A 21,396-nucleotide genomic window follows, 5' to 3' on the forward strand; every position below is an offset into this window, starting at 1 on the left:
CCAGACATGTAAAACCTTTGTTCCTTGCAAATCGGATAATCGTGATTGTCATTCGGCCCGATCTAATGTTTCCAGTTTTTCGTTGGATCTAGAAGGTAGGTATGTTGGATTCAGGCGACGCATGCAAATGTTCGTAGCGCGTCAAAAACAAGTTATGCCATCAATTAAAAGCAAACATCGGCATCAAGTGGATATATACAATTTTAACGAACTTCGCTGGATGCGATGTGATCGAGCATTAAAATAATTGTCGGTCCTCTTTTGGAGTAACGAACTCCTATCCTTCTCTACTATCGTTTGCTTGTAAATGCAAATATTTGATCTGGCACACTGTATTAAATAAATTATAGAGGAGAAACTACGTTTGCTCTTCAAGTGGAATTGCACGAAAGAGAATAAAAAATATATATACGAAGCACACAAACATAACATATATATAATATAATACATAAATAAAACAAGGCCGTACTTGGCGCAGACCAAATTGGCAAATATATGAATATAATACACATATGTTTCGGATTTTTTTCCATTCCTTCTCTCTCTTTCACTCAATCCAATTAAATCTCATTTCATACGGCCATAATGATAATAATAATATCTACAATAAATGTCGATCAATGTTAAGCGAGCCTTAATTGATTTCGAGTTGCCTTCTGTTTATAATTATTCCAATCATCGAATTACTTTGGTATCTCCATTAGATGGTTCGTATATACCAGAAATTGAAATCATTAGATTCCATGGTTATTCTAATATCATGGTTATACTTGTATTCAAACATTTGTTTCCATGGTTAAACAAAACAGATTTTTAAAGGATAACTAAATAAATAAAATGTACAATATTTTTACAAAGACTCTCATGTTACAAATATTATAATTTGCAACAAAAAAGAAGCTACATACATGTATAAATATGTTATCATTAGAAATTTCAACTATTATTACAAATTTATAAAGAGATTTTAGATAGAAATATCGAACTTGTAAAATTTGTTTTTTTTTTACACATTTGTTCCATTGCGAATATCCTGAAGCTAGAAATATTTGCTAAATTAAATCAAAAAAAATGTTTGTTTATCTGTTTTTAATGTTTTTGAAGAATTAATCGAAAATATACAAATAAATTAAAACTTTAAATATTATTGTAACTAAATCAAAAAAAAAATACTTGTTATATATATAAAACTATTTTAATGTTACATGATGTCACATCTTAGAGGGCGACTTAGAGATATAGAGATTAATAATATTCAGTAGATCTGACTGGGTTGTGTGTAAATGCTGAATATAAGTTAATCAATAGGTATCACGGATTGGTGATTATTGCCAAACACTTTAACACATAAAAACGGTTACTTCATGGATGTAAGTAACTTTTTTAATGAATGATGTTATTTGATGTTAGTCATATTGTATTTGCTAGTTTTGTCACTGTCAATGTATATTGGTCAAAAATCTAGTAGTCAGGAATAAATGAAAGTTGCTCAGTGTCTGAAAAGTTGGATGAAGTTGAGGTAGATCCGGTCGACGTGACATCCTCATGCGATCCAACGTGATCTTCGTTTTGTGGCGAAGGTTTCAAAGTGTACGTATTTTTCCCAACGGCATGACCTTTGCAATGACAGTTGAACGATCAATCCCAAGGCCGAAGTTGGTGATATACGGCGAGGATTTCGGCGCGGAGCAATCGAATTAGGTATATTTTTTTTGTACTGGTCCCGTCCGTTGTTATTGCCGTTGCTGCCTAATATGGAAGGGCGCCTCTTGCGGCCACTCGAGTCCGTTCCCTTGGGGCGGACCTTGAGAGGAGGCGGCTACCCGAATCGTATGGAAGTTGTGCAAGTGGTGCGCACCTGGTGAACGAGGCCGAGGAGGCGCCGCGACGGCGACCAGATTTCCGCGGTCCTTCTCAGGTGAGAGAGAGTGAAAGTGCGAGGCGAGGTGTGAGCTGGTCAGTTATTGTTAAAGAGTTTAATAAAAGTGGCGTCGTCGTCGGGTGATGCGAAGGTCGCGGCGGATCGCGGCCCGCGCCTCCTCAGTTGTCGTCGGACGGTTCTATCCTAGGCATTGCGTCCGAGACTCCCAAACTCTTCAGGTCCTCCTCAGATCCAAACCGCAGAAAAGCCGAATCTTCGGCTAGGTGCGCGTGCCAATGGTGCAGTCGTACTAGTAGTTCCGCCGTGCCCATACTATATAGTTTGCAGTTCTCTCTGTACTTTGTTCACAGTGTGCGAGCGTGTATCTGCATGTGAGAGTGTGTGTGTTTGTGTGTGCTGCTTGCCGCCGCCGTCGCCAGTTGCGACTTTGAAGTCGCGGTGGGCCAACGCCGGCGTCGCGACGCCCGCCGTCCGCGCCTCCACCTCTCATTTCCGGCGCGGCCAGTCGATCGCCGCTGCCCGCTTCCGGCCCCGGCTGCCCGTTTCCGGAATTTTCGCAGGTGAATGCACATGTGCGCACATTCGTGATGTAATAACAACAGTCATCATTGCACACACACATACACTCACACATATTTAACTAACCCAATCGCGCCTTTGTGATCTTGTAATACATTCACGTATCGCGAATCATGCGAAAAAATCATTGGGACCTTCGCAACTTAGGTACAACAGAGTCTCAGAGAACGAAGCAAAGTATAAAAAGTAAATAAAGGAGAGAAACAAACAAAACGCCATCATAATAATAATAAATCACAACAAACTCAGAATGAAAGATCCAAACCATATCACCTACTTCTTTGCCCAGTTTTTTTTTTGTTTCTTCACACACTCTCTGCATTTCTGTTTTCAGAGAAGTAAAAATGTTGAAAGAAAAATTAAATATAAAAATTCAACGAAATAAAAAGAATCATCCATCAAATCAGAGCAGTGGAGGTAGCGGCACCATCCACAAATCGTATCAGCAATAAGCGAATAAACATTTTCTTGTTTGTTGTTCAATGTTTGTTCGCTCTGTTGACGAATTTCGTGGTTTGTGCAAATGAACGTCGGGTCGCGTGCTTTGCCTTTCCATTAGGAATCAATCATCTAAATTTAGATTACGCCAAATCTAGACTTTAGCTACCTACCTGTACTCGTGCTATACCTTCTTTCCTTCTTTTTTTCTTCGTCCTAATTGAGCATTTTCCGTGTTCAATCCAATCGCGACAGGATCAATATCCGCCGATTCGTCGAACCTATGAATATTGAAGAGACGATCGCAGTTCGCGCCCGTCAATACTTAATCGCGCGAAATTAATTACCTTCCGTCCATTGTTGCCGCATGATTGAGCAGCAACGTCTTCGGTCCTCCGGCGTCCCCAGTGAAGAATACTAAGTGAACAACGACATCCATGTGTGAGCAACCTCTTTTGCCCTTATCGGCCGATGATTATTATTGTTCTTGTTTTGCTACTGTTCTTGTCCTGTAGATCAAACCTAGCTCACTCAGTCGCTGTAATTGTTGAGCAGAGTGCGAACCTCGATCAGACTTTGATTTGTAGTTGTAGTACCACCTAAACAGAAATAACCTAAATATTGGAACTGATTCCAACAATTTGTAAGTAGTTAAAGTTGTTCCTGAATCTAATCATTAGTAAACAAATCATGATCTTCATGACTTAATAAAAATATGATCGTTTGACAATCAAATAAAAATGTTGCTTCACATTTGCTAAAATTCAAAAAAATATGATTTTTTAAATCTAAATGTAAATCATGATACTGAAAATAAATAACACGATATTTTATGAAACATTTTACAGAAATACTCTGAAAAAGAGAAATACATTTCATAACATCATTTTCGTAATGGAATTAGTAATCATCACAGAAATTATCAATAGACAATTAAATAAAAATGATCATTTGGTTTTCAAATCAAAATTCTTTAGAAAATTATGACACCTAAATGAAACTGGCTAAATTTTCGTAATGGTTTTCTGTTATATATAATAGACAAAATTTTGGATTTTGCAAGTTAATCGAAAAATAATTTAACTTTTGAACGAATCAAATTGATAATATAGGAAAATTTATTGTTTCATATTTATATGTAATTCATCAATATGGTTTTAAGTTATAGTTTTAAATTAATTAATAGCGTTAGTAAACATTTAATATTGATGAGAAGGATTTTAGTAAATAATAGAATTTAAGAACTTGTATCAAATGTACACACATTTGTCAACCAAATATCTAAAACTTATTTCCTATTATTCCAATTTATATGTTTCTTCGCTTTATGTTTTTTGTTTAATGTATTCTAACATATATAAAGATATTTATTGTTATGTCTAGACGTTTATTTATATAATTTACTTAAGTTCAAGTGTCTTGAATTATAAAAGTGAAACAAATTAATTATTTCATATATGTCATGCTACTACTTTCATATACTTAGAAAAGCAGTTTTCTAAGTATATAGAAACTTAAACTAACTTTGTTTTGAAAAAGTAGAAAGTTTATTTATTTGATATTTGATTAAGACTTCTTCATATTTCAGAATAAAAATGTTAATATAATGTTGAAACTTAACATCAATTCTAAGAACTATACAATTTCATAAATAATTGCGAAAAAGTATGAAACATTGCAACGGTAGATTTTTCAGCCCGAACAAAAAGTGAACAAAAGTTAAACAAACAAGTAAAGCTTTAGGTATTTTTAAGAAAAAGTCAAACCTTTTAAAAACCAAGGCTTGCCGATTTATTTATCAATTATCGTCTTTATGTGATACTATAAATAACTATATCTGTTTATTGCTAAAAAAAATTATATTTGAACAACAAAAAACTTCAAAAATTCTTAGCTAATTCTAGTCTAAAGAAAATCGTGCGAATCGAACCAATAAATTGCAGGCAAATGTCCTCATCCATTAGACATTCTTTATTTGGCAAATCCTCCTTATCTTCTCCACAGGAATCGCAAGCATCTGTCATAGCCTTGCAGAATAAAACGGTAATTCGTAAATACCCGCTTCGATTGTCATCTATTTCCGTACGAGTCTTTCGAGACAAAGCGAGTCTGAGGACGCAGAGCCCGTCATACCTGTTGCATTACGCATTCGTTTTTGACTCGCAAATCGTCAATCAATCGATAATATAATTGGCTGGATGAAAGAGGCGTTCTTCGATTTATTGTGATATTGCAAACGAACATATATCGTTTAGTTAGAATTAAACACCTGCACTTGTTTGCCTCAGATGAATCTTTGTTTGCGGATTCGCATACATTTTCATATTGATTAAGTTAATGATACATCAATTCATTAATAATGTGCATTATATAAGTAAAAGTATGTGCAGTATGTACACCTGTTTAGCTTTCTTGTTCGGTGAATTATTATAGCTTGATTATTTCTTTGTGTATTTATTTATAATTAGAATTCAGTTGAATATTTATTTTTTGATCGGTTTAAAATGTTCATTGACTTGTTCGGTGTGGATTGTATGTGAATAGTATTTATAGTTATCACTTTGTTTATTATATGTTATGTTTGAGGTTCTTCATTTACTAATCAATGATAATATTATTTCCACTAAACTTGAAATACAGTCATACCTAGGGTGACCGGACCGGTTCAATAAAAACATCGGGACATGACTCGGATTCTTTACCAAATTTCCCTCTCTATATATACAATTCGGGGACATCGGGACATCTTACCAAAAATCGAATAAAATCTAGAAACGGGACGTTTGAACATTCTACTTCATAACCTCACGAACATTCCTTCCTTAAATAAACAATTGACTTCCAAATAAAATTAAATCCCTTTTTGAAATATGAGTCTAAAGTTAATTGTTTTTGCTTTTTTCTATTTCATTTAACACTGATCAATAACACGTTTTCCTAAGTCAAGATCATTTTTACTAAGAAATATAACGTTTTTATGTTTTTTGGTAGGAACATCGTCTTAATTTTCTATGTATTCATTAGTAACAAGGTATTCTAAATCAACCACAGAAAAACCATCATGTTTTGCATTTTTTAAACTTTTAACGTCTTTTTCATCGACATATTTTAAACCTATAGGAGAACTTCATTTCTAATTTGTCGAATGATATTTTCTTCTTCTGGCCAGATTTTCTAGAAATAGCGGACTTCGATATCAAAGCTAATTTCGATGTACGATTGTATAAAAATCATTTTAGATTATTGTTTTATAATTATTTCAAAATATTTGTTGTTAGAATAAACCATACATCTTTTTATTTTTCATTTTAAACACACTTGTGACAAAACATATAAGATTATAAATTGATTCTTTTCGATTTGTTTGAAACAAACATGTTATACGTTTCCATTGAACATAAACTTGAATTGAAGAATAGTTCTTTGATATTTCATAAGTTAATAAATTATTTGAATTTTTTAAAAAAGTGATATCTTTGGTTAATTTTGTTGTAAAGGAAGGGAAGGAAAGGAAAGGAAATATTTCGATTCCAATAACAGATTTATCCAAACAATTTCAGACAATTATATACGCATTTTAGTTAACGATGAATATTCAAGTTTTCAATTATTTAAAAAGTAATTTCTGAATGATAATCACTAACATAGGAGAGTATTGAGTATTATCTAATATTTCATTAAATTTGAGTGCAAACTTTTATTCTGATATTATGATGAAAGAAAACAGTGGTAGAAACTTTCTCAAAATTGCTTTCTTATCAACTGAATCTTTTTTTAATTTAAATGTAATGTTAAAATCATATTGACGAGTTACCATCATAGTTTTTATTATTACTAAATTGTATTATACCAAACTATAGTAAGATGTACTTCAAATATAAAATAATATTTTTTATCATAACTTACAAAAATTTCGTCCAGAAATGAATATGTTTTAAATAAAAACTGTATGAAACTAGCAAATAAGTTTACAGAAAATGAGAAATATTTGTTATAATTGTAATTTAGTGTCAAATTAATGAATTGTTGTTAATTGGTAGAATTATAATCAAAAAAATAATTTTATTATATATAATATTTGACAAATTTTATGATCATGGCTTGTATTGTTAATTATAAAACAAACTAAACTCTCTAAAACATTGTCTAATTGGATATACTTATTATTAATAAATGCTATTTTAACATCAAATTGTGGAATATAGAAAACTAAATTTTATAAAATGTAGAATGTTGTTCACTTATGCACGAATCATATGAAAAAGATCAGTTCAGTGTAAAATAATTACTCCATCATTCCATATTTTCAGTATAAAGTGTTGTAATGTAGTGTTACATAGCTCAATTGAAAGTAACTTCTTGTATAACTTCTTGTGATGAGTGTATATTTGAATTTTTCATGAAACATTAAATCTATTACTGACTCATTGTTAATAATATAAAACGAAATTATGTTAACATATTTGAAATTAATGCAAACTAATTTGATTATTCTAAAATTGGATAAACAAATATTAAATGTATCTTTCAAAATTACATTCACGTATTGTCAATAAACGAACACATTGTTGACGAAACAATTTGTATGACTCTTCGACAGCTTTTCAATTGAGTGTAAACTAAGTTGCAAGTGTATATACCATTCTTCTCGTTCAAAGGAAACATCATTCCTGAGCACTCTCCAGCAAGTTTCAATCGGTTTGTAAGTAGTGCGTACGTGATTTTCCAACGTATTTGAATGAATGCGTAATGAGTTGAATCGTTCTACACACATGCTGTCGTTATCTTTGAAAGCAAACATACCGAACAGAAGTAATGAACGTCCGAAAGCTCGAAACAAAGAACACATGTAAATAAGACCATTGAGTAGAAATTAGAGATCGACGTTACTCGGATTACGATAATACAACAAAATGAAAACTACATTTTTTTTTTGGAGTGTTTCTTATTTTTATTTTTAGGTCAGCGATTCTTTCATTCATCTGCAAATGGATTGCAACGCGAGACCTCGTACAATATCATTTCTTTTTTTATGTATTAAAACAACTGTTGAGTTTCGGGAATATCGAATTTAAATCGAAGAACGCTCGTTAAGGAAATGCCGTAGTCCGCAAACAATTACATCACACCGCGCGCGAAAATCGTACATTTTAATATGCCTAATTTAGGCACGCTGCTGCCTGCATAAGTCAAAATCCTGAATGTCCCGTTAGATCCGTGCGAAGTTGTGCGAACGACGGTGGTTCCTTCCACTCGCCCATTTGCATATTAAACCAATATTATTAATCTCGGCGTCGTTATGCAATTAAATTCTGTACATTCATGTATAAACAAATGCGGCTACAAAAAGGAATTGTAAATACGTCTATTTATAAATATGGAACGTGTGCGCGCGTTTACTTTTATATGTTGCAGAATAAATAAATTGTACTTTGGCAAATTTAGGTTTCAAGTCCAGTCGTGACGAATTGCAAATGAAACGTGTTTTTTTTACTATATTTTTTTTCCATGCTCATTTCGTTTTCATTGTTACGTATATCTATGGTTTCTTGCAAAACGCTCCATTTCAATTTATTTAAGACCTTTCGTTCATTTCGCCCGTCTATTATTACAAACTTTTAGTTTGCACAGCAAGAATATATTAAATTTACTTCAAGAATCAAGCAACACATTATAAATTGATTCACTATTTATTGGGTTATTGGACATTAATTATTGGTAATAACTCGCATAGTGTGGATTTGATCAGAAAATTAACAAAAAAAAACAAAACTTTAATTGTCAAAATAAATGAAAATGATCATTATTTCCTGTCAAATCTCGTTTTGTGCTGTTTATTTTAATATGTTTTTGATTAGTCCTGTCTCAAATAGTACGGGATACCTCGCTATGCGAGGTACTATATTTAGAAAACTATATATAATTACTAAAAAAAAAAGTACGAAACAAAAAATACATGAACTATTACAACTTATTATTATGTTTGTACTTGTTTTGTTTATGTTATTGCAACAAATTACCAAAAAACAAGCGAAGATTTTTTTTGCTCGAATAAATTTTATATTACTAACTGGTTTCAATGTTTATTTGTAATTATTTCCATAAAACATCAACTACATGCTAATTTGCTACGAATATTGAAAAAATAGTATTATTTTATTCTGTAACAAAACAAATTCCATTCTAAATCGTATTTACTGCTCTTATATACAACTCGTAAAACAATAATTTATTGATCCGACTTGGAATTTCGTACAATTTTGCGCATGGCGTCAAAGGTCACCAAGAGTTTCATGCGGTACAAAGAGAATTTCAAGTGTTTCTCAAATATAAATAACATTTAACTAAAAGTACTTAACAAATTCTAGTCAATTAAGTCTTTAAATAAATTCTCTAATCTAAATGTAAATATAATATTTTTAACAGAACAAACATATGAATTATCTAACTTAGCGACGCTGGTGGTTTTTGCTTTTCAATCTGCATCCTAATTTAAAGAATGTTAATTTCTTTTCGTTGAAAATCTCAAGTTTTTTTAAATTTTGTTGGTTATTTAGAATTTTTGGTATTACAATTTTTAATTTGGTCTGGAAATAAATTATCAAATGTGTGTGTTTTCAAATGAATGAAAGATTTGATTTCGCTTACATTCTTCCTATTCTATTATTTCCACTCATTTCAAGGTACGTCACGTGTAGAGCAAACATGATCATATCATGTATATTATAATAGTTCTACTAAAGTTCAATTAGTAAACATTATTCATATCTTATAAAAATACAGCAATACCTAGAATAGAGCGGACTATTTGAAACCGGACTATTCGAGGAACTAAATGAAATAGAAACAGCACAAAATAAGACTTGATAAAGGAACAAAAAACAATCATTTATTTATATCATTTTGTGAATTAATTAATATTCATTTTAAATCAATTCAAATTTAGATTATTTTGAAATTTTCACAATACACTATAGTGAATCAGGACTGATCGAAGCCGCACTATACAACGTATATTGCTATCTTCTATACATGTTGCTTAACTTTCTTTAGATGTTAAATATTATATAGTTACTTTCAGTTTAAAACTTTGTCAATAAGAGCGTTGTGTAATACGGTGAGAATTTCAATTGGTCTTCAAATATGAATTATGAATTACTAAAATAATTTAGTAAAACAAATCAAATTAAGATTCCAGATGTGTTTTCATAAGTCTGATAGCAGTTCACTAAAGTTAAGTAACCTGAATCGTGTATATTATATGAATTTGGGTTTGCCAAAAAAACTTCAATCTTTAAAACATATGATGTATATAACTGTAGAGGTGACATAAGTTTTGATACTCAATTAATATAATTATTTAGAAGAAATGATTAGATGATACAAGTTATTCCCTTAGTTGACATTTGACAGTTTACGAAAGTTAAGCAACGATATTATCATTTATTCATTAAAAAAACTTTATCTTTTAACACAAACATAACAAACATTTCCACCGTAGTGGTTCTGCAAATCCTTTTTGTTCCTAAATCTGCATCATAATTTTGGAGAGAATAATCTAAATTACGAAGATATTTTAATGAAATAAGATCCATTAGATAAAATTAGAAACATATAATTTAATGTAATTTTTTAATTACTTGAGTTCATTATCGTTAACATTCATAATTCTTCTTTAAGTAGGATGGCCGATGTTTGATAGCCATTCTTGAATAAAATTTAATTAATTAAATTACATATTTTGTTTCTGCGATCGCAATAAAGATTACAAGAAGCTTTCTCATATATTTATGGAGATAGGATGGCATTCTTGGAAATCCGAAATTCTTTATGATTTGAGAAATTGCGAATCACTGTTGTATTTATAAAAAGAAAATAATACGGATGGTGTGAGTAATCAAGATCGTAAAATGATACTTTTGGTGTTACAATCAATCTACCCATAAAGTATTTTTATGTTTTTCCCTATTTTAAGATAATGGATAGTCATAAATTGTAGTAGTAAAACGGTACATAATTCTCATAATTTTGCATAATGATGAAAAATGGATTTATATTTTTACTATTATTGAATGTATATTCTGATACATATACACTCTTATGGTGCATCAACACTATATCCAATAATTGAAGTATATCTATTGTATTCGTTTAGGCGTACCAACTGCTATTGGTTGTCATGGAGTATGATGACACTACAACCTATAATTGGATACTATTATATAAATATACAAGGTTTTGTTTTGATACGAACATAGGAGATGTTTGAAATTGTCATAATCGTCATGGTGACTATACATATACATACTTGGTACACCTGAGATACATGTTGGAAATAATCTGAATGAATTTAAATTATAATGAAGATGTGTATTTCTAATTTATTGTGAGTAATAACGTTTTCAAATTGTTTTTTTATTTGCAGACATTTCAGACGATGGATTCCCGCTTCGGGCTCGACTTCATAGTCGAGAATCCCGGCTACATTCGGAAGCTGGCTGCAGCATTAGAGTCGAAGACTGTTAAAGTCAAGAAGCAAGTCTTTGAACTACTATCAGCACTATGCGCCCACAACGAGGAGGGTCATGCACTCGTGCTCAACACATTGGAACACTACAAGGTATGCTCTTACACATATTTGCATTGAAGACTTGACGTAGAAAATTCTTGTGATTTCCAGAGTTTGAAGTCCGGACGGTACAGGTTGAGCGTCATCGTGAAGGAGCTGGCCGAAGCCACGGAGTTAGACTACCAGACAGCTTTGGTGGCCTTCATCAACTGCCTAATCATCTCCATACCTAGGTTAACGGATCGCAATAGGCTTCGCAATGAGTTTATAGGTATCAAAGTTAAAACAAAACTTAGCAAATTGTTTACATGCATTATATTTACAGGATGTCATCTACTTCCGGTGCTCAACAATCTCAGGTATATTTTCTATTGAAATCTACTGGTGCGAAAGTGAATTGCAACTCTTTTATTTTTAATTAATTTTGAAATAGGCAATCGGCGGAAGCGGAGCCCGAATTGGCAGTGCAATTGGACGTGTTCGACGAACAACGGGACAGCGACGATGCGCAAAGCCTTCAGGGTCCGCACGGGGTCGACCTCAACTCACCATTGGACGTTTTCTACGCCACACTCAAACAGGTAAATAAAAGCGTACAATCTGCAAAGCAATTTACTCTGAAAATTTTGAAAAATTTAAACAACTAACGAATATCTATTTCCATAACGATTCACGGAAATCTGCGGTCGTAGCTCCGATTCGGCGATCGATTAGTAACAATGATGTAAGCGATCATCGTTGTTTCGGAACGTGTTTTTCAATTGTCGACCGAATTCTGGGAAGATCGAAGCATTGCGTGAGGCAGAAAAGTGTGACATGTTGCGAAACAATTCGTGCGTGGGTCGCGATTGCAGGAATACGCTATTATTGATCGCAGTTGTATCGATTTTTTTACTTCGGAATACGCTTATTTCACAGCATGCAATATGAATTTTCCCCATTTGTTTTACTCTTTAGATGCTTAGCTTTAAGTATTTGCTACTTTTCGCTGGATCCACGTCACGCCAACGTTTTTCAAACGATTTTTCTAAAATGTTCAGTTGTCAATACCATATTGAGATTCCAGTCGCTCCAGAGGCGATTGAATCATACCTTCTGTTTTAAGGACATACATACTTCCACACAGCCAAATTATATCTCTTACAACTACACAGATTTCAATTTATCGTTTTTTTGTGATTTTCATTACAGATTTGATTACATTCAATAATACATGATTCTGTATCAAGAAATCTGTTCAATAAATTATCGATTACGTTAAACTTCAAGAAATTCAGATGTCGTAATTAACAATTATTTTTATAGCTATCTTTCTGCTACTAATTGGTATGTTCTAAATTATAAAATAAAACAATTATATAAAAATTGAAAGACAATTTCTATTCTTTTATGAAATATTTCTATAAGTAATTATAAATTACATGGAAACATTTGGTATATTATACAAAATTTATAAAATTAGATTTCATATTATGTTCTTTGTACAAACAGAAGATATAATTTATTAGAAGACAGTGAAATGTCAATGTTACCATGGTATTATTGCATTTATAAAATAATAAAACATCGATCCAGCTGGCGTTACTATGATACGAGTATAAACAACGTTTTCCACTTTGCATTTAATGAGGTTTAAATTTAAATGCAGTTTATTTGCAATAAAATCATATTACGCAAAGTTCTATAAAACGCTCTTATTAATAAAATTGTCATTACTTATATATTTTGTTTTTTCTAAATTATACGCTAATGTGTTTTTAACTATGGAAAACGTTATGAAAGAATAATTATATAAGAGACATTCAAGCAAAACAATTTTTATTTTTTTGTATAGTGGATAATTACTAATAACAATTCTTTCTGCTTGTCAATTAAAAAAAAATGAAGCTAATCTTTATAATTTCATTCCGGTTAGCCTTACTAACTAATCGAACTTAACATTGTCTCACCAAATACACAAAATTGTCCACATGAGATACTAACCTAATTTTGTTGCACAAAAAAAAACTAACCTAACTTATCTTAACCTTAGATAACTTTATTAGATACCACACATTATTGAGCAATTAGTTTAATTACTACTTAGATTTTAATCCATAAGTTTCGGATAGAAAATGGAAGTTAAATTGTTTTTTATATGTTTAATTTGCGATACATGAAAGTGTGAACTAATTTATGATTTACGTTTTCATTCAGTCATAATTAATAATTATGAGTACAGTGGAACCTCGCTTAACGAGCAGCTCGCATAACGAGCATTTCGCTAAACGAGCACGATAAATTTTAAGAAAAATGACTCCAAAATGGAATGCATTATCGTATATTGCTTTAGTTTATATGGGGAAAATTGTTTCACTATACGAGTAAAAATCCGAAAATTTTGGAAAGTATTATGCTCGTTAAACGAGGTTCCACTGTATTTGAAAAGAAAAACATCATAATTAATTATTTTTTTCCAATTATAGTTCAACTCGTGTATTTCCAGTTTTATTTAATAACATTATTAAAAATAGTTAAAAAAGGTATTTGGACTTTAACACTTTCGATGCTAGTGGTACACATATGTACCACTTAGTTTTATATGAAGTCTAAGGGAATTTGATTAGGTTATATTTCGTTTATGTGTGCACCACTTAGTTTTCTATTGCTTTAACTCTTTGAGGGGCGTTTGTACATCTTTTGAACATGTCTAGTAAGGCATTATTTTAATTTTATAGAAAATGTAGAGGAATTATAACTTAATTTGGATGGTATGTCAAGGGATTAAGTTGTCTAAAAATTTGTTGGGTCTAGAAATTTAGGAATTAGAAATTAGACCCTTTGGTGACTTTTCCGCCATTTTATAAAATAAAAACATAAAAAACTACAAATGTATTCCCACGACATCTTTAAAAATTCGTCCCGAAATAAATGTGTAAAAGTAAAAATACCGGACTAATATTTTTAACTATCATAATGTCCAAAAAGGAGTTGTATGTAAAGAAATACAAATCTCTTATTTTAGAAATTAGAAATTGTAGTTTATCTTCTTATAGCTATGGCATCTCTTTAAATGGTGAGTCATGGATGATGTCATTTAATAGATTTCCCGGTTTGTGTATATTATTGTTTAATTCAAAGTTTTCTTTTAAATATCCTGTGCAAAGTACATATTGATATATTTTTAATTAATATAATTATTATGTTCGTAATTATCTTGATTGAAATGGACATACAAATAACAATTACTTTATTGAGTCTATATTGTTACATTTTCGTAATCATGTAGAATGAACAACAAGATTTTGAAAAATACAGTTAACTGTAATATTGATTTACATTTTTATTTGCATTTTTTTAGATTAAAACCGCAAGTTAATTTTTTAAGTTATTAAATTAATCAATTATTTCACCAGTATCTAAATTAGATAGTTCGATGTATTTAGTAAGATTTTATTAGGATAAGTTTAATCTTATATGTTTATGTATGAGTTTTTTTTGTGTTTTTGGCACAATTTCTTCCATCCTTTCGGAGTTAGTCGATCTCCGCTTCACTGGATTTATTTTCATTTGGCCTGAGTTTCGAACTCACCATCTTCATATAGAATACTACCTTAAGTTATTTTTCATTAGGTTAAATTAGGTTTGATCTAATAGATTTTGTTTATGTTTTGTTTTTGTTAGGTTTAACTAGAATACATCTATCCCTCGTTTTACACGATACTTTCTTTACAGGTTTTCGCTTTTACATGGTTTAAAATAATTAAATTAAATAATAAATGTTGAAAATAACCTATCCTATGAATTTTTTGCCTGCTTTTCTTTTCGATTTACACGGTTTTACATTCAAAAAGTTACAATTTCGATTTACACGTTTTTCTCAGGAACATATCTACCGTATAAATTGGGGTATAGGTATTGATATTTTTTTTATCTCTATATTCACTTTTTAAAAGGTATGCACGCAATTTGCTCAATCGTCTACGCAAGAGGCTTGAAACATTTTTAATAAACACATTATTATTCTTGTCATAGAGAGATAAATAATAAACAGTTTTCAAATACTGATGAATGGTGGTAGATACGTGTTGAACTCTGTTGAATATTTATTCAATGCATATTGTGTTATACGTGTTATTATTATTACACTCTTTTAAATTTCCTGTTAATTGATATTGGAATATATTTATTTATTCAGCAGGTTATATGAAATATTTACTAGGAAATTTAAAATACTCGTCGTCCTCTTCTCTCGCTTTACTGTGTTATGATATCATTTTCTTTCCGTTTAAAATTAATGAGTGAGAATCTTGCAATTTGATGATTTATTAATTATTATATGTATTATCTATATAAAAAAACTAAGAAATTTGGTCCTAGCTATCTCTGTCGCCAATTACCGATTATCAACTGATTATCAACAGTTATTGTTGTTTAAACATTATAGACTTCTTTTAATTGACTGATTGTCTCTTTTGGAATGAGTTAACGTTTGAAACATCAACTTTTTAATTTAGGTTGCCGAAACTCCTCAGGAAATACCTTTTCTGAGAATATTACAACATATGTTGAGGATCGACCCGAAGGAGGCTTTGAGCGATGTAATCTGGGATACGGCTGAACGCCTGGTGCATAGGGCTACTCTGATGGAGTCGCGCGAAGATGCCGCTCGACTCTTAAGTTCACCAAGTCATCAAAGCAGTCGACCAATATGCCAGTGCCGTTCAGACACCAACATTAGGCGTCAATCACTAAGCCAGTCAGCGTCGTCGACTTCTATCTCTTCGCCTCCTCCGCCGCCTCCACCAGGTGATTCATAACTAGTCTTATACTAAATGGCATACTAAATATTTCTATGCTAGGTCCAGCATTACCACCGCCGCCTCCGCCACCACCGAACATACCTCCCCCAGCGCCACCTGCGCCGACGAAAGCACCCCAAATGTACAAGCAGTCCAAGGAGTCCGAAAACAGCAGGGAGGTCGTTGAAAAGTTACCTCAGCAAGAAATACCAACGCCGAAGATAAAGATGAAGACCATCAACTGGAACAAAATTCCTAACAACAAGGTTTAACTCATGTTACACACCTCGTAATGTAAATATAATGTATACTCTGTTGCATTAGGTCGTAGGTAAAAACAATATTTGGACTCAGGTCGCTCACAACCATCAGAATTCGCCTATGGCTGATATGGATTGGTCAGAGATGGAGGGCCTCTTCTGCCAGCAGCTTTCGCAATCGTCGCCAAAGATGGGATCTAGGGACGCTGCGCCGACAACGACAACAACCAACGAAACGATCGAACGAAGAACGCGCAAAGATAATCCAGAGGTTACTAAACAAACATCCAATAATAACGCAAAATGTTTTATTCGTTCCTTTTCCAGATCACTTTGCTCGACGGAAAGCGAAGCTTAAATGTCAACATATTCTTAAAGCAATTTCGAAGGTAACATATAAACCCGAAGATTATCCAAGAACTGATATGCTAATCCAAAGTGATTATTTCAGTTCCAACGAAGATATCATCCAATTGATTAAGGACGGTCTGCACGACGAGATTGGATCCGAGAAGCTGAAAGGCCTCCTGAAGATTTTACCGGAGATCGACGAACTGGACATGCTGAAATCGTTCAACGGCGATTTCGAGAAGCTCGGCAACGCCGAAAAGTTTTTAATACAGTTGACCGGATTATCCAAGTAAATTTAAAGTCGTGGAAAACTAAAAAAAATATGCTCTAATACCGTTTCCTCGGTAACGCTAAATGTATCGCCGTTGCGTAATCTCAAAGTACCGCTAACAGAACCATGAAATGGTACAATATTGACACGCGCAATTAGCGGGCAAATAAAAAATAATCCGAGTAAACCGAATCTGAATACTACGCAAATCGATTCTCCATGATTAGCAACATGCGATTTGTTTACTCGACGTTATAGTTACATTGCCATAGCAGCTGCAGACTGCGTAGCGTTCTTGAATACTAATTGGCTGATTTCAATTAATGCGTTATTTGTTAACCATGGCAACTGCAATGAAATTGATATAATAATAAACGTTTCTTTTCCTCTTTTTTTATTGCAGTTACAAGCTTCGCATCGAAAGTATGCTGCTGAAGGAGGAATTCGCTTCAAATATGGGCTACTTGGAGCCGAGCATAAACTCGATGATTGCAGCTGCTGAAGGTATTGGAATACTTTTAGATACAGTATAACACCAACATTTCAGTTCGACTTTCAAGTTGTTTGACTATTGAAATAAATTTCCACAGAAGAAATTCACAACAATAAAAATTAAAACACAAAAAAGTGATTAACTTTTTTTTATATTCTTTAAAATTTAGATAATGCTTCCAAGTTATACTTTATTCAAGTTTCAAAACATTATTTTTTGTTTGAACTTTGCAGTTTGATGACTATATTTATTGTATATATCCTAAAATTTAATTAACAATTAATCAATTATTATTGATGTTTTTTAAATTATATTATCTTGAATAAACCAGTGAGTCTATAAATGATCGATAAGTAGTTATGAAACTAGGCAGCAGTAGTAGTAGAAGTCGTATCATCTTTATGTTTTAAAATATTATTATCATCGAAATTATAAAACTCATGATAGTATTTAACTGTATTTATTATAAATGTTTTTATCTATCTTTCAATAATGTTCCTTTCTTTAGATTTGATGACTAATAAGCCGCTCCAGGAAGTGCTCTATATGGTGCTGGTGGCAGGAAACTTCCTGAACTCCGTGAGTCGAGCTGGAACGATCCAATTAAGTAAATTCTTATTATGTATTCTTGATTGCACTTAGGGTGGATATGCAGGGAACGCCGCCGGTGTGAAATTGTCCTCGCTGCAGAAAATCACCGATATCCGAGCCAATAAACCCAATATGAACCTCATACACTTCGTCGCTCTTGTAAGTAGTAGCCAATTAATAGTGTACCTCACGTTACCGATCGACGTTATCATTTTTTCTAGCAAGCGGAGAAGCGCAACAAAAGTTTGTTATCATTCACGACAAACATCAACGTGCTGGAAGATGCCGCAAAGTAAGTTTCTTGTATTTCTTTTTTTTTTTTCACTTATGGATTGTTTGATGTAGAAACACCGTGGAGCAGCTACACAACGAGATCAATGCGCTTTACGTGCGAATAAAGAAAATACAAAAGCAGATCGATGCGCCAACCATAGAGATGGATATCCGGCAACAGATGTCTGAGTTTCTACAGGTAATAAGTTAATCTTTCAATTGCAAACGGTGATTTCATTCAATATTTCTAGATGGCCGAGCACGAGGTGACGGGTTTGCTGAAGGTAATGGGTGAATTGGAAACGGTACGCACGAGACTGGCAGATTTCTTCTGCGACGATCCGAGCTGCTTCAAGCTCGAAGAGTGCTTCCGCGTTTTCCACAGCTTCTACTGCAAATTCCGTCAAGCGGTGACTGAGAACGAAAGGAGAAGAGCGCAGGAAGAGCAGGCGAATGCTAGGAGACGTCAGAGGGAGGAGCTATTAGCAACCAAACGAAGACAAAGTAAGTCTATTGAAAATACATGATGAATGCGAAATTTAAATTGTTTTTGTAGTGGAAAATTTGGTTAAATCGCAAGAAGAGGATACTCTGATCTACGACAGTCGAACTGGGTTCACCAGGAAGGAGAGGAAAAGCGGAGGCGGGTTGACGTCCGATGACGAAATCTCCATAAGAGGGTCACCGTCGGTGACGAGAAGACGTTTAGAGAGCTTTAACGGGCAGAACAGCGATGCCGCAATTAAAGATGATAAATCACCAGGTAAATAAATCATTAAATGAAAAATCGATGTTGATATTTTGATTTAATAGATATAACACCTACCGGGAGCTTGAGAAGGAGACGTAGCCGAGTTTTGTCGGAAGAGGACGAAGGTAGTTTGATGGACTTCTTAAGGACTTCAGGCGATGGCAATGGTAACGGAAATAATAGGGAGAGGAAGTGTTGGGGTAGTCTAGATAGGTCTTGGGCGAGAAGAGCTCGTGGTAATTTGTCATGGAAACGGCCAACTCTTCTCTCAGCCGATTTCGGCTTCGGGGAAGATCGAGAAAGACCGTCGTCGCCATCCCCACTGACTGAAAATAAACCATTAGAGGTAGTTGAAAGTAAACCGAAGGAGTGGCGTCAAAACATCGAGTCCTGGCTACGGGCCAATGATATCACGGATGATCAGAACCGCAGTAGTAGGAGATTGAACAGCAGAAAATCAGTGGAAGCAGATTCAGGTATTGGTCATTGCTTAATACGTTAATCGATTTGCATTAAAGTTAGTGTTATTCGCAGAGAGCGATCGAACCAACAATACCTTAGATACTCTGCCAGAAGGAAAGCAGGTGTACAGCGGCAGCCAAACGAAATATCGGCGCGTTTTCCCAGATTGGAAACCTTCGACGACCATCGATAATACGGATGTGGTCGGCGCCATGGAAATAGTAGAAGGTTCAATTTGCATTTAATATTATTGCATTATTATATTTAATATTGTTATTTCGGTGTTTCAGAAGTCCAGCCACAGTTGAAGGATAAATCCGCATGGAGAAAATCAAATTTGAACGTAGCAAACAGTTCGGAGGAGACTAAGGAATCGGCGCGTCGTCCATTCAAGCCGCCTCCCGATGAGTCGCCGGTGGACAACAGGAAGATGTTGATAAGTGCACTGGGCGATCGTCCGCCCACAGATAAATTAACAATCTATATCAGGAAACCTTCAAAAGACGATTCGCCGCCAAGTAAAGACATCGATCAGGACAACATCGAAACACCACCGAGTACGAGAAGGATCATCGAAAAACGCGAACCCGTCCAACCCACACCTTGCAAGCGATTATTGGCGCGACCCTCCAGGGAATCATTGACGAGTCCCGAAGACCCAGATCAATCAGTTGCAAACACTCTCGGCCAATTTGATCGCTTCTCTGCGACAAGACGAACTCGGAGATACAAGCGATCCACGGAAGACGATTCTCGTTTATCCGAAGCCTCCGACGATTCGAAGTTGAGGAAGCACAAGGACACGAACGAACTGACACCCCGTAGCTTCAAGCGTACCCCAGACGAGGAGGCATTGGATCCGAGAAGGACGAAGCGTCCTGTCGAAGACAATTCGTTGACGAAAAAATCTGTGACAGACAAAGGTAAAAGTGTCGTCGATTCGGCACCGCAAAAACCGTGGCGACTTAGCAGATCGAATTCACTGAAATCGGACACTCCTCCGAAGACGGCAGAAGTTCCGCGTCTACGCCGCTCATCGAGATCCGAGTCCACCACAAAACCGATGCAGCGCAACAGGGACTTGAAATCGACGAAATCCAATAGCCACGAAGACGAGGGCTTCGAGGAGTCTCAGAGCCTGATGTCAGAAAGCCCCAGCCAAGGGGCCTCCTCCATCGAGACTCCGCCGGAATTTCCCAAAATTCCGCAGACTTTCAAGCGTACTGATCGCTTAAGACATACCATTGCAGAGCCTATCAAGAAGACTTCCACCAGACACCAAACGCCAGTAAAAAGATCAAACTCAAGGAACAGCATCATGAGCTCGCGCAGCTCTTTATCATCCGTCAACACGGTGAAAACAACGTCAACAAAGCCCGCACCGAAGGTTTCTATGAAACGCACTTCTTCGGTGACGAGCACGACTTCAAAGACCCTTCCACCGCGACCTCTGGCTGCCTTCATGAAACCAACAGCCGCCAGCGCCACTAAATCCAGCCAAATCGGATCGACTACAACCACCGCCAGCAGAATCACAACTCCGTTTCGCTCGAGCAGGAATTGAGGACTCAATTTAGAAATTGCTCAAAAAAATTATTGAAAAAGGAAACCCAACCCCAATTATAGAATATATCTATATTTATAAAATAGGCAAAGAAGAAAAGAAGCATTCCGGACTCTTTTTTTTAACTACCT

General features: G+C 34.1%; 1 protein-coding gene across 2 annotated transcripts; it reads left to right on the plus strand.

Annotated features, from left to right (window-relative positions):
• The first annotated feature begins 1,997 nt into the window (after window positions 1-1,997).
• Window positions 1,998-21,389, plus strand: LOC108566902 (inverted formin-2). 2 transcript variants are annotated; one of them, XM_017927019.1, is made up of 20 exons: window positions 1,998-2,442; window positions 11,325-11,519; window positions 11,580-11,739; window positions 11,794-11,827; window positions 11,902-12,049; window positions 15,965-16,256; window positions 16,310-16,515; window positions 16,574-16,780; window positions 16,837-16,898; window positions 16,961-17,149; window positions 17,535-17,635; window positions 18,133-18,203; window positions 18,267-18,374; window positions 18,437-18,507; window positions 18,561-18,687; window positions 18,740-18,992; window positions 19,045-19,251; window positions 19,302-19,715; window positions 19,774-19,929; window positions 19,992-21,389. In XM_017927019.1, the coding sequence occupies exons 2-20, from the start codon at window positions 11,337-11,339 to the stop codon at window positions 21,263-21,265; spliced, it is 4,263 nt and encodes a 1,420-aa protein (XP_017782508.1). In that variant the 5' UTR covers window positions 1,998-2,442; window positions 11,325-11,336; the 3' UTR covers window positions 21,266-21,389. The 2 variants fall into 2 exon arrangements, with proteins under 2 accessions (XP_017782508.1, XP_017782509.1); XM_017927020.1 differs by lacking the exon at window positions 1,998-2,442 and adding an exon at window positions 2,965-3,340.
• The last annotated feature ends 7 nt before the right edge of the window (window positions 21,390-21,396 follow it).

Source organism: Nicrophorus vespilloides, unplaced genomic scaffold (genome assembly GCF_001412225.1).
Source record: "Nicrophorus vespilloides isolate i.1.1-1 unplaced genomic scaffold, Nicve_v1.0, whole genome shotgun sequence".
NCBI classification, from domain to species: Eukaryota; Metazoa; Arthropoda; class Insecta; order Coleoptera; family Silphidae; genus Nicrophorus; species Nicrophorus vespilloides.